Source organism: Lepus europaeus, chromosome 10 (genome assembly GCF_033115175.1).
Source record: "Lepus europaeus isolate LE1 chromosome 10, mLepTim1.pri, whole genome shotgun sequence".
In the NCBI taxonomy this organism is placed as follows: Eukaryota; Metazoa; Chordata; class Mammalia; order Lagomorpha; family Leporidae; genus Lepus; species Lepus europaeus.
The window spans coordinates 76,558,726-76,570,685 of record NC_084836.1 but is presented as its reverse complement, the minus strand read 5'-3'; the positions used below and the strand labels follow the sequence as shown (position 1 = coordinate 76,570,685).

The 11,960-nt window shown below is 57.6% G+C and overlaps 1 protein-coding gene across 1 annotated transcript; it reads left to right on the top strand.

The window, feature by feature from the left end:
- Positions 1 to 401: 401 nt before the first annotated feature.
- Positions 402 to 10,904, top strand: CST7 (cystatin F). The gene is made up of 4 exons (XM_062203782.1): positions 402 to 827; positions 8,003 to 8,175; positions 9,829 to 9,945; positions 10,413 to 10,904. Exons 1-4 carry the CDS (start codon positions 758 to 760, stop codon positions 10,488 to 10,490), a joined length of 438 nt encoding a protein of 145 aa, XP_062059766.1. The 5' UTR covers positions 402 to 757; the 3' UTR covers positions 10,491 to 10,904.
- The last annotated feature ends 1,056 nt before the right edge of the window (positions 10,905 to 11,960 follow it).

Here is an 11,960-nt window from a genome sequence, read left to right as displayed (position 1 = left end):
GCATTGACACTGAAGCAGCACTCGGGGAAAACTGAGGCACCTTGCCAGAGAGCACCCAGGCATGCAGCGGCAGAGCAGAACTAAAACTGGGGTGGGGGAGGGGGCCTGTCTCCAAAGCCCCCTCCTAGCCCCTGCCCGGGGCACGTATACAGACCCAGGTCCTTGGAGCCACAAACCATTCTTTTCTCTCCTTTGCTGGCTTGGAACCAGAGAAGGGAAGTGATCAGCCACTCGCTGCTGACCCAGTGCTTACAAGATGCTGCTCAGACTCTGAGCCTCTGGCCCCGCCCCCACCCCGGGGTGGGGTGGGGCGGCTGGGGGCCCCAGAACGCCGGAATTCAGGGAGGAAGAACAATTGGAGAAGGAAAACCACACGACGCGGCTTCTGAAAATCCCCGCGGATTCTTGAAGACATTAGCCTTCCCTGTGAGCGCACGGGAGGGAGCCAGGCGTTGCACCGGGCTCCCTCGCAGATCTCACTTCTCCTCCTCCTCCCCAGCAAACTATCGCTGCCTGGAAACTTTGTAAAGGAAGCGGTTTTCAATTGTGGTCGAGAGGGAGGCGGCAATGAAGCGCTTCTGGACGAAATGACTCAGCAAGACGCCACCCCCTCCCCAGCCAGGAGCAAGCGCCCCCCAGCCCCGCCCTGGCCCATCCCCGGCGCAAGGTGGAGGTGGGGGTTTATAGGGCAGGCTCGGCTCCCTGCACTCTAGCCCAGCACCGCTCACCGACCTGCAGTGCGCACTGCCCCACAGTCATGCGGCCGGCCCGGGCGCTGCTCGCCTTCTGCTGCCTCGTGGTGCTCACCGCCGGGGCCAGTTCCCCAGGTAAGGGGGAATCTCCCCTGGTTGCCCCCAGCCTCCAGAGACTGACCACCCCAGTTTTAGTTCCGCTCTGCCGCTCCTCGCCTGGGGTCTCACTTTCCAGGCTTGGAGCCCACGGGACCGCGCGGAGGCAGCATGCAGAGGGTGCACCTGCTGTGCACTGTTCCTCTCTGTCCCCTCAACTGGCCGCAGGGATCCTAAGTCTGCGCCCTGGAGGTCAGCGCGGGGGAAGGGGCGGGGAGGAAGAGGAGAGAAACAGAGAGGCACAGCTGGATGGGTGGCCACCTGCCCAGGTAACAGCCAAGGAGCTCCTGCCTGCCGGTGGAGGGAGCTGAGTAGTGCCCTTCGCTGCCCACATAGACTGTGGAGGGGCGAGGAAGCAGCAGGTGCCAGAGGGCTGGGACCTACTCAAGTTCCCCGCAGCCCAGGGCCCAGCAGCGGGGACAGCACCCACTCTGTGGCCAGAGTCTGACCAAAGGTGACGAGATGAGGGTACCCAAGACCCCGGGTTCGTGGACGGCTCACACTCCCCCTACCCAACGGTGAATTGGACATCAGGGCTCAGTGACGCTGGGGGCCTGTCAGTTTTAAACCTAAGGGGGGGGTGCAGGGTGAGTGCTGTGACTTGGGGGCCTGGAGAACAGGGCTGGTGTGGGGGTGCAGCTTCCGATGTCAGTGAGGGGGACAAGCCATGGGGTGTGTCCCCCCCCCTGGTGTTCTCCCCTCAACCCCCTCACACAAACACGTGGTCCACACTTGGAGGCCCAGAGCCAGCAGCAGGCTGGGCCAGGACACCCGACTTCAGCTTAGGCCACGGAGGCACGGGGGCTTCTGCCCCTGCCCTGTCCTGACCCCAGCCTGCTGCTGTGTTTGGTGTGCACCCAGGGGAGAAGCAGGGGGCAGCTGGTTGTGCACAGTGGAGAAGCCTCCTGGAGAGGCTGCCCTCTGGCGGTGCCTGGGAGGAAGTACCCTTAAGGTTCTGCAGTCTCCAACAGAGCAGGGCCAGGGCAGGGACAGGACTGGGGCGGGGCACCCCTTGACAGCTGGGTGATATTAGCATATCCAGGTCTTGCTTTCTCTTTGGCTGGCCCCTTTGGGCCAGCCTGGGCCTCCCCGTTCAAAGCTGGTCTCGGCCACTGAACCCCAGATGGAGAAGGTGGAGCCCATACCGGCACAGGGAACCTCAAAGCACCCCAGACTGCCCTCCTGCCCCATAGCTGCAGGACCTTGGAACATTCCCAAGGCTCAATTCCATCATCTATGAAATGGGAAAATGACCACGTGCCTCCCCACCTTTTGCCCGGAGGGGCTGAGCAGAGGCGGCTCAGGGAGTAGAGGTGTGGTGGCTTGCGATGGGCCTGGGCTGGCCTGAGCTGGCCTGGCTGCCAGAGTCTGGGCCCGAGCTGGACCCCAGCACCGCAGCTGTTTCTGGGGATTCTAGCAGGCCAGGGTGAGCGCCTGGAGGCCCCTCTGCCCGGCGGGGGAGGACAGAGAGGGGAACCTGGGCCCCAACCTCAGTCTGCAGCCCTGCAGCCTTTCTCTTGCCTCATCTGACAACGGATCCCAGAGCCTGCTGGTGTTGGAGGGAGGGGGAAGGGGAGGAAGAGGACAGCAGGGACCCCAGGGTGGGGCCCTATGGGCATCTGGCTTTTCTCAGCACCCATGAGCTAGAAGCTGAACCCTCACAGCACCTGTCCACCAGGGCCCTCCAGGACACAGGAAATTGCCACACGGCTTCCTGCTACTCTTTAGCTGTAAATTACAAGCAAAATGCGCTTCTTCTTTCTCCTCCAGGCTGGCGTCTCTTCCAGGAAGCCCCACGGGCTGCCAGCCATGCCCTTCCCCTGCCCCCTCCAGCCAGGGCAGGGACCCGACCTGGGGTCAGCTGTCATCTGCTCTTCTATCCTCAAGGTGCTGTCACTCGGGCTGCGAGCATTATGCCCTACCTGGAGAGACAGCGCCCCCTCCAGGCCAGGAGGCCAGGGAACCACTGCATCCATTCTTCCCAGTGCTGACATTTCTGTTCCCCAAAGGGCACGTCTGCTTGCTCTTAGAGCCCCTCTGGGTGGCCAGACTGGCGTATTGATAACCACTGCACATCGTCCACTGCTAAGTGTGTCCCGTGCGGTGTCTCCTTCCTTCTCACCACCCGCTGTGAGGTTGGTGCCATCATCACCCCTGTGTTCCAGATAAAGATATGAAGGCTCAGAGAGGTTAAGCAGCTCACCCAGGGGTGCACAGCCAGAGAGAGGCAGGGTTGGGATTCCCACCCTGCATAGGTCCCAGTGAACCAAGGCCAGGACTAATCCAGGGAAAGACAAGGGGACACGTGTGTCCTCAGCAGCATGAGCCTGCTCATCCCTCTTCACTTGGGGACCTGTGCACCCTTGCAATTGATGACATGAACCCCAACTCAGTTTTGATGGCATCGGTGAAAGGAGCAGAGGAGCAGGGATGAGCTGAGGGACTCATCCCCCCGGGGCAGTGGGGAGGGGGCAGAGTGGACACAGCCCCCTTGAACTGGACATTCACTTCCTACTACCCCAGTCCTTGGGGGCAGCCTACAGACTGTAAGCCCCGAGAGATGGGAGTGGGGTCAGTCCTCCCCGAGAGTCCCAGCAGCACCTCAGCCCCATCCACGATGTCTCCCCAGCCCAGGAGACGTGGGACACGGAGGAGACTAGCAAGGCTGCCTGTGTTTGGTGCCTGGTGCCTGGGATCCCTCCTGGCGGGGGGTGTGGCTTCACATACTGGGATTCCCCACCCCGCTGGGGTCACACCTAGAATACTCCTAAAAGAGGAAGGTACAAGCAAGGCAACTTCCACAGAACCCACCCCTTCCCTGCTACATGGCAGGTGCTCCCCGCTGCATCTTCCCCTACTGTGCCTGCGTGTCCTCCGTGTCGCAGAGGCCCAGATGAATCCGCTGCGGCACTATTTGCTGGCCCTTTCTTGGAGGACAGGGGGCCTGACGGGTGGGTGGTGTCACTGACCTACTGACTGTGGCCCCAAGCTTTGGTGCCACCTGCAGGTCGGAGCCTGCATTGCAGTTCAGATCTCAGAGGTGGTCGTGAAGGGTCCATACTCATCATGCGTGTGTCCTGTATTTAAATGAAGCCCATTCAGAGGCCGCCCAGGTGGGCTGTAGGAGCTGGACAGGTGGAACATGACCCAGAAGGTGAGCTTGGGGTCTGAGAAACACGGGGGAAGGAAACTGCAGGAGTCATCTGTAATGTGTGTGGGAAAACTGCTTCTTTTTACATCTTTTATTTTCTGATTTATTTCAAAGGCAGAGTGACAGAGTGGGGGGGGAGAGGAGAGAGAGGAGAGAGAGAGAGAGAGAGAGAGAGAGAGAGAGAGAGAAAGGGAGAGAAAGAGATCTTCTGTCACTCCCCATATGGGCTGCAAGGGCCAGGGCTGGGCCAGACTGAAGCAAAGAGGCAAGAACTCCATCCTGGTCTCCCACATGGGTACCAGGGGACCAAGCACTACAGCCATCTTCCACTGCTTTCCCAGGTACATTAGCAGAGAGCTGAATCATAAGTGGGGCAGCTGGGGCTTGAACAGGTGCTCTTATGAGATGCAAGTGTTACAGGCTTAACCCCCTGTTACCACAACACCACCTGAAAAAAATGCATTTTTAAGTAAGAAACAACAGAGGTTGCTTGGACGCTTTGTCCCCCATTCTGAACCTCAGCACCAGGGAGAGGAGAGGCCCTAGATTTCCATAATGCATGGAATGCTGGTGATAGCAGGGATGGGGTGCAGGGGCACCCCTGTCTGTCCTCGGTCCCTGGAGCAGGTCCAAGCCGTTCAGGGACAGGAAGCAGGAAGGAGCTACACACCCAGGTGCTTGTGTGGCCAAGTCCTCCACTTTTCCCAAACCTGTCTGTGGCAGGGCCTGGCCTCTGAGGACACTCATGTGTGACACGAGTCCCCAGGGAAAGGGCACCAGGTCCACTGCCCCCTCTCCAAGCTACTCAACATTTTATATCCATGCACAGGTGCTCACTGCCTCGGCACTGCTCTGTGGCCAGTATAGCCCCGAGCACCCTCCAGCCCCAACCTTTCCTTGGACAAGGAGCTGGTCAGCCTGCAGCCACTGTCTAGTACCCAACCCCAGGCCCAGGTAACGGGTGTTCCTCTGGGTCCCTTTGGGGAAGGGGACATGTTATTCCCAGGGAACACTCAGATCTGCTTCCCCCTGTTGGATTCATGCTGCTATTTCTTTTTAAGGCTTTTTTTTTTAAGGCAAAGTTACAGAGAGAGGAGAAAAGATACAGAGAGAAAGAGAGAGAGAGATCTTCCATCTGCTGGTTCACTCCCCAAATGGCCACACCAGCTGGGCTGGGCTGAAGCCAGGAGCCAGGAGCTTCTTCCGGGTCTCCAGTGTGGGGGCCCAAGCACTTGGAGCATCTTCCACTGCTTTCCCAGGTGCATTAGCAGGGAGCTGGATCAGAAGTGGAGCAGCAGGGTTGTGAGCCAACGCCCATATGGGATGCCAGCGTGGCAGGCAGAGGCTTAGCCAGCTGCACCACCGGGCTGACCCCCTGGAGTTTCCATTTCTTCATAACCCAGGAGCCAGCTAGTCTCCCCACCTCCCCCCACAAAAGCCCGCATCCCTTGCTGCCAACCTCTCCGGGACCAGCAGTGCCTCTGATTTCCAAAGGCCCCTGGGGCAGTGTCTCAGCAGGATCTTCAAGTGCCACAACTCACACAGCCCCAGAAGCTGTCTGGATAGGGCCTCCACTTCTTGCTGCTCAGCCCCACCTCTCTGAATGAACTCCTAGTCCCAGGGCCTGAGGCCAAGGAAGCAGAGCCGGATGCTCTCAAAGGACCTGGACAGACACCTGCCCAGCCAGTAGCCACTGCCCGCACAGCCTGGGCCCTACCACCAAGGAGGGACTTTCACATTAAGTTTCTTCATGTTAATCTCCTTGACAGTGGCACTGGCCAGCACCTGCCTTATATGCAGCCTGGCTGTCTCATTTCTGGCACACTGATAGTTCTGGAAACTCTAAAGAAGTAAAAGATTTAGGCCAGCGCCGCGGCTCACTAGGCTAATCCTCTGCCTTGCGGCGCCGGCACACCAGGTTCTAGCCCCAGTTGGGGCGCCGGATTCTGTCCCAGTTGCCCCTCTTCCAGGCCAGCTCTCTGCTGTGGCCAGGGAGTGCAGTGGAGGATGGCCCAAGTGCTTGGGCCCTGCACCCCATGGGAGACCAGGAGGAAGCACCTGGCTCCTGCCATCGGATCAGCGAGGTGCGCCGGCTACAACGCGCCAGCCGCGGTGGCCATTGGAGACTGAACCAATGGCAAAGGAAGACCTTTCTCTCTCTCTCTCTCTCTCTCTCTCACTGTCCACTCTGCCTGTCAAAAAAAAAAGAAAAAAGAAGAAGTAAAAGGTTTAGGGGCTGGAGCTGTGGTATAACAGGTAAAGCTGCAACCTGCTGCGCCAGCATCCCATGTGGAGGCCAGTTGGAGACCTGGCTGCTCCATTTCCAATCCAGCTCCCTGCTAGTGTGCCTGGGAAAGCAGCGGAAGATGGCCCAAGTTCTTGGGTCTTTGCACCCACGTGGGAGACCCAGAAGAAGCTCCTAGCTCCTGGCTTTGATCTGGCACAGCCCTGGCCGTTGTGACCATTTGGGGAGTGAAACAGCTAATGGAAGACCTCTCTCCCTCTCTAACTCTGCCTTTCAAATAAATAAATACATCTTAAGGGGGGGGGGGGAGAAAATATTTATAAAACTAAAACTCCTCTTCCCCATTCTCCCAGTCCCCTTTCCAATGTACTTATAATTCTTCCAAAACTTTTAAATTTTTATGTAACATACAAGCACTTCATGACTTTTATGGACAAAGTGAAAAATGCAAAGAGAAGTCCAGATTCAAGCCACTCATGAGACAGCACTCACTTGTGGTTGTATGGAGCCTGTATTAACACTCACATTCATCTCCTCTTTGGTTTTTTTAAGATGTATGTATTTGAAAGTCAGTTACACAGAGAGGAGAGGCGGGGGCAGGGGTTCTTCTGTCCGCTGATTCACTCCCCAGTTGGCCGCAATGGCCAGAGCTGCATCAATCCGAAGCCAGGAGCCAGGAGCTTCCTCCAGGTCTCCCAAGCAGGTGCAGGGGCCCAAAGACTTGGGCCATCTTCTGCTTTCCCAGGCCATAAGCAGAGAGCTGGATCAGAAGTGGAGCACCCGGGACTAGAACCAGTGCCCATATGGGATGCCGACACTGCAGGCGGCAGCTTTCCCGCTACGCCACAGCGCTGGCCCCCTCCTCTTTGTAATAAAAGGCAAATTCTGTGCCTGGAAGGACCAGATACCAGTGCCTGGCCTAACCTTGCCCCTCCCCCAGCTCTCCAGACCCCTCTTCAGCTGTCCTGCTCTGCTGATTGCTGAGACCCAGTTCTCAACTCAGCACAGGGCCCTTAGAGTCTCCCTACAGATCTGTTCAGACCCAGCACCCCCACAGACGCACCTTGCACCCCGACTCCCCCCACCTCACTTGCTCTGCTTTCTTGCCATGCTGATGCTTTCATTGCGTGTTGCTTTGCAGGACACCGTGAGAAGCTTCTGCGTGCCCAGCAGGAGGAGGGGGCAGGAATGGGCTAGAAAGGAGCTGGACAAAGGAGTAAGCAGCTCAGGGTCTCCCCCGAGCCAGACCCCAGGCCATCTGCCACCTTGGCTCTCTGGGAGTCAAAGGGATACCAGGGTCCAGCTCTGGCACAGACACTGAGAGATGCGGCTGGGAGGGAAGCCGAGTATGCCTCCCTTGTATGGGAAGACGTGGAAAAGACAAAGAACTGCAGCTGCCTACTCTTGGGCTCAGCGGCCGTCATCCCCAGCAAGGGCTTGGGCACAGAGAAGCCAGAGAGAGCCGTGCACAAGTGGGGAAGCAGGACCAGGTCAGCACTACCACGTGACCCACTAGGTTGGGGCACGCAGACAGGGGTGGAGGCCGGGGGCCCTTCTCCTAACACCCCAGGCCACATCCTGTCCACAGGTCCTGCTGTGGGGGTGGGGGAGCAGGGGGTGCTAAGGGAAACACAACAGAGGCATTATGGGGTGAGAGGGGGTGGGGTGGGTAGGAGAGGGGGCCTGCCCAGGCACAAGACATGGCGCCCACTGCAAGGCTCCCGCGATCATTGTTGTGCTTGTCTCATTGTTTTTCAGATTTTTGTTCCCAAGATCTTAACTCGGGCCTGAAGCCAGGATTCCCCGAGACCATCAAGACGGATGACCCTGGAGTCCTGGCCGCAGCCAGGCATAGCGTGGAGAGGTTCAACAATTGCACAGACGACATCTTCCTGTTCAAGGAGTCCTTTGTCCGCAGGGCCCTGGTCCAGGTGAGGGGCCCTGGGGAGCCGAGTAGCACTGGCCCCACCCTCACCTCACCACCCCCACAAACACACACCCCACCGCAGGGTGAGACACTCAAGGCTAAAACCCGTGACCCAGGGCAGTCACTAGACCTCCAGCCCAGAGTCCACAGGGAGTGGGACAGAAGAGAAACCCACGGAGGTGCTGCCCTCGCCCCAGAGCAGGCCGTGGCATCTCCAGCCAGGGCTGGCCCCACTTCCCACTCCCCGCCCAGCCTCGGCCCCAAAGGACTAGGTGCTGCTCTCTACCCACCCAGAGTTCTCTCATCCCTTTGCCTGGTGCACAACCCCACTCTGCCTCCAGCCTGCCTGAATAGCCCACAGCCCCCTGCAGAGTGGTCACACCCTTAGTAACCTATGGCCACCCACAAGGGACCGCACAGGGCACAGCCAGCCTCATTCACCTGAGTCCAAGAACACGCGGCCAGCACGGGCAGCAGGAGGGGGCTGTGTGGTGGCCTCTGACGCTTGGAGGAAGCTGGCCCTCAGTGATATTGCTGCTGGAGGCTGGAGGGGGTAGGGGGCAGTGCAGAGGCTCTGCTCTGAGAGGAAGGCCCAAACTCTGGTCTTGTGGGTCACAGGAGGAGGGTGATTTTGGCAAGTGTCACTGTGAAAGCAGCAGGGCGTGGCCAGTGCCAGTGCTCCGGGCCCAGCCTCGGAGCTGTCAGGTCCTCTGAGGCACTGCCTCCTCCAGGGAGGCCAGTAGGATCCCTGGACCCAGTGTCCCTGTCCTCCTTGTGGGGGGGATGGGAGGTTGCTGGACCTTGGCCATGGTGGAGATGACCTTGTTTCACTTGAGATGGGGCTGAGACTAAAAATGAGCCAGGTCACTGGCAAGGCCAATTGGAGAAGGGTTTTGTTTTTTTTTTAAAGGTTTTTTAAATTTATTTTGAAAGAGTTAGAGAGAGACAGATCTTCCATATACTGGTTCACTCCCCAGATGGCCACAATGGCCAGCACTGGGCCAGGCCGAAGCCAGGAACTTCATCCAGGTCTCTCAGGTGAGCACAGGAGCCCAAGCACTTGGGTCGTCTGCTGCTGCTTTCCCAGGTGCATTAGTAGGGAGCTGGATCGGAAGTGGGGCAGCCAGGACTTGAACCAGTACCCATATGGAATGCCTGAGTTGCTAAGAGGTGGCCTTACTCACTAATGCCACAGCATCAGCCCCAAAAGGGCTCTTCTGAAACTCAAAACAGTTTCCAGCAGCGGGGAGGAGGGGGTACAGGGTGAAGCCAGCAGTGCTTGCCACAGGAGCCATGTAAAATTCACAGCAGGTGCATCTCCCACTCAGGGGGCTTCATTTTGTCTCCGAGGAGAGAGAGGGAACAAGCAAGGACTTTGCCCTTAGCCTGGGGGCCAGGGCAACCCAAAGGCAAGCCTGGCCTGAGGTTACTCCTGAAGTGTGGGATCCAACCAGGAGCTGGCACTCTGCCGGAGGGAGGGAATGGCAGGGGCCACGGTGCAGCGGCCTGCTCCCCGCCTCATGGGGATCCCGAGTTGTCCTCCACACCAGCAGTCTCCCTCCTCACCTGTGTCGGCACACCTGTGCTGGTTGGTGCAAGAGCTGCCGTCTCTTCCGCCCAGCCTTAAAACACCAGCCCCTGCTCACGTTCTCTGCAGATAGTGAAAGGCCTAAAATATATGCTTGAGGCGGAATTCAGCCGAACCACCTGCAGGAAAACCTCGCACGTCCAGCTGGATGACTGCGACTTCCAAAGCAACCATACCCTGAAGCAGGTAGGTCTGAGCCCCTGCTCACATCAGTACCCTAGCATCACCTCCTGTGTTCCTGCACTGCCGTGATGTGGGAGAACAGAGGAGTAGTCAGGTGGGAGAAGACCTGCTTTGAGATCACTCAGAAATTGCAGATAGATAGAGTTGTATATGCAATGTATAGGATATGATACCTCTCTGCAGGGAGAAAGAGAAACCAGATGTGGCAAGATGTAGGTGCAATGTAAATGCCCTCAATCATCCTTTCAAGTTTTCTTAAGCTTGACATTTTCCAGAATAAAAACTGGGGATTGGGGGAGAATGCCTTGGTGAGGAGTATACACATGGACACATGTGCACACACACGCATGCTGACTCTGTAACTGGCCAGCAGTCCCTCGGGCACAGATGTGCATGTGTGCATGCGGCAATCTGGGGCAGGGGTCCGGGGCGGCCAGGTGGATTCCCAGGTGGGTCCTTGTTTCTTGCAGACCCTGAACTGCTACTCCGAGGTCTGGGTAATCCCCTGGCTCCAGAAGGTGGAGGTACCCGTTCTCCGCTGTCACTGACTCCTGGGCAAGACCGTGGCTGCGACAGACACGTGATGGATGATCCAGTGGGTCGCTGCCAAGGACAGAGGGCGGCGGCCCCCTCTGCTACCTATGTTACACTGCACTTTCTTCTCCAATCAGCTGTTTTGCTGATGCTTTGCACCTGGACTCAGGGCCAGAGCATAGGGGACTGAGTCCTCAGATCAAAGTCACTGGAGTCGGGGCCACAGCAGAAACAGGCTGACCTCAGCGGGTGGGGGTCCCAGGCATCCACCCTGGGTCTGAGCACGTAGCACTGGGAAGGTGTGGGGCAGGGAAAGCAAGCATGCTCCTGGCATCAGGACCTTGTGCGGATGCACAATGCTAAGTAAAGAGCTGACCATCTCAAAGCAAAGGCTTAGTATGTTACCTTTTAAAGGGTGTGGTCAGGAAGGGCGGGTGAGTGCTGTGAGGGGCTCCCTTCACCAAGTTGTCTGAGTTAAGTTGCCTCCATAAAGCTCTGGGACTGTCCAGCCCTTTTGTTGCCAGCTAAAACCTCTTGAAGACCAACGCAGCCACAAACAGGCAGGCCTGTGGGCAGGAAGAACTGGCAAGGCAGACTAGCCACCAGCTCCGAGCTGTGCTCTCTTCCCATGAGGAGGGTGGGCTCCACCAGAGTCCTCTGTGCTGCCCGTGAGGCCCAAGGGATCGGAAGGGCTTGGCAAAAATGGTTCCAATTGCACCGCACCTACCAATTCTCTCTGGATTGCTTGTGCTATTACCTATTTAAAATGCTGTATCAAGTTATTTCAAACACTTGCGTGGACGGGCAGGTGGGGCAGAGTGCTGGGACCACTCCCCAGGGACCACTCCCCACTGCCAGAGCCCCGCTGCAACCCACTGCCCAGACAGGCCTGAGAAGGCCATCCTGTCACTGGCTCTCCAGCCTCAGGAGTGTATTCTCAGCTATGGCACGGGAGTCTTGGTTCAGCTGTGTGCCAGCCACAGCTCTGAGAGCTGTACAATGAGATCGCGTTGCCTCCTGTCATTTAAAAGTGGATGTGAAAGACCTTCAACATCCACATCACTCTACCAGTGTGTGATGATCATAAAGTACTCAGACAGGGATCCCCGTCCTGCAAAAGGCAGTAACTGAACCCTGATGGAGTTCTGTAATGGGCACTAGAGGCAAGCTGTGGGTCACCTGCCTAGTTTTCCATGGGTGCTAGTGATTCATACTGGAGCAAACCCCACTTCGGTGTACAGCAAAAGCATATCCGACCTAGTGAGAAGAGCAGTTTGCACCTTGCCATGCTAAATTAGCACATAAAACACAGGAAGTGACACGTACAGAGAGAATCAACACCTGGGTCAAAGTCGAGACTCTCTTGCTCAAAACTGTGAAAAAACAATTTCCCAGCTTCTCTTCCGTGGTGAGAATGAAGCAGTAAAAGCCAAAGCTCTCTGTTCTGAACTGAAAAGTCAACCTTCAGGCCCAGCCCGTAGAAA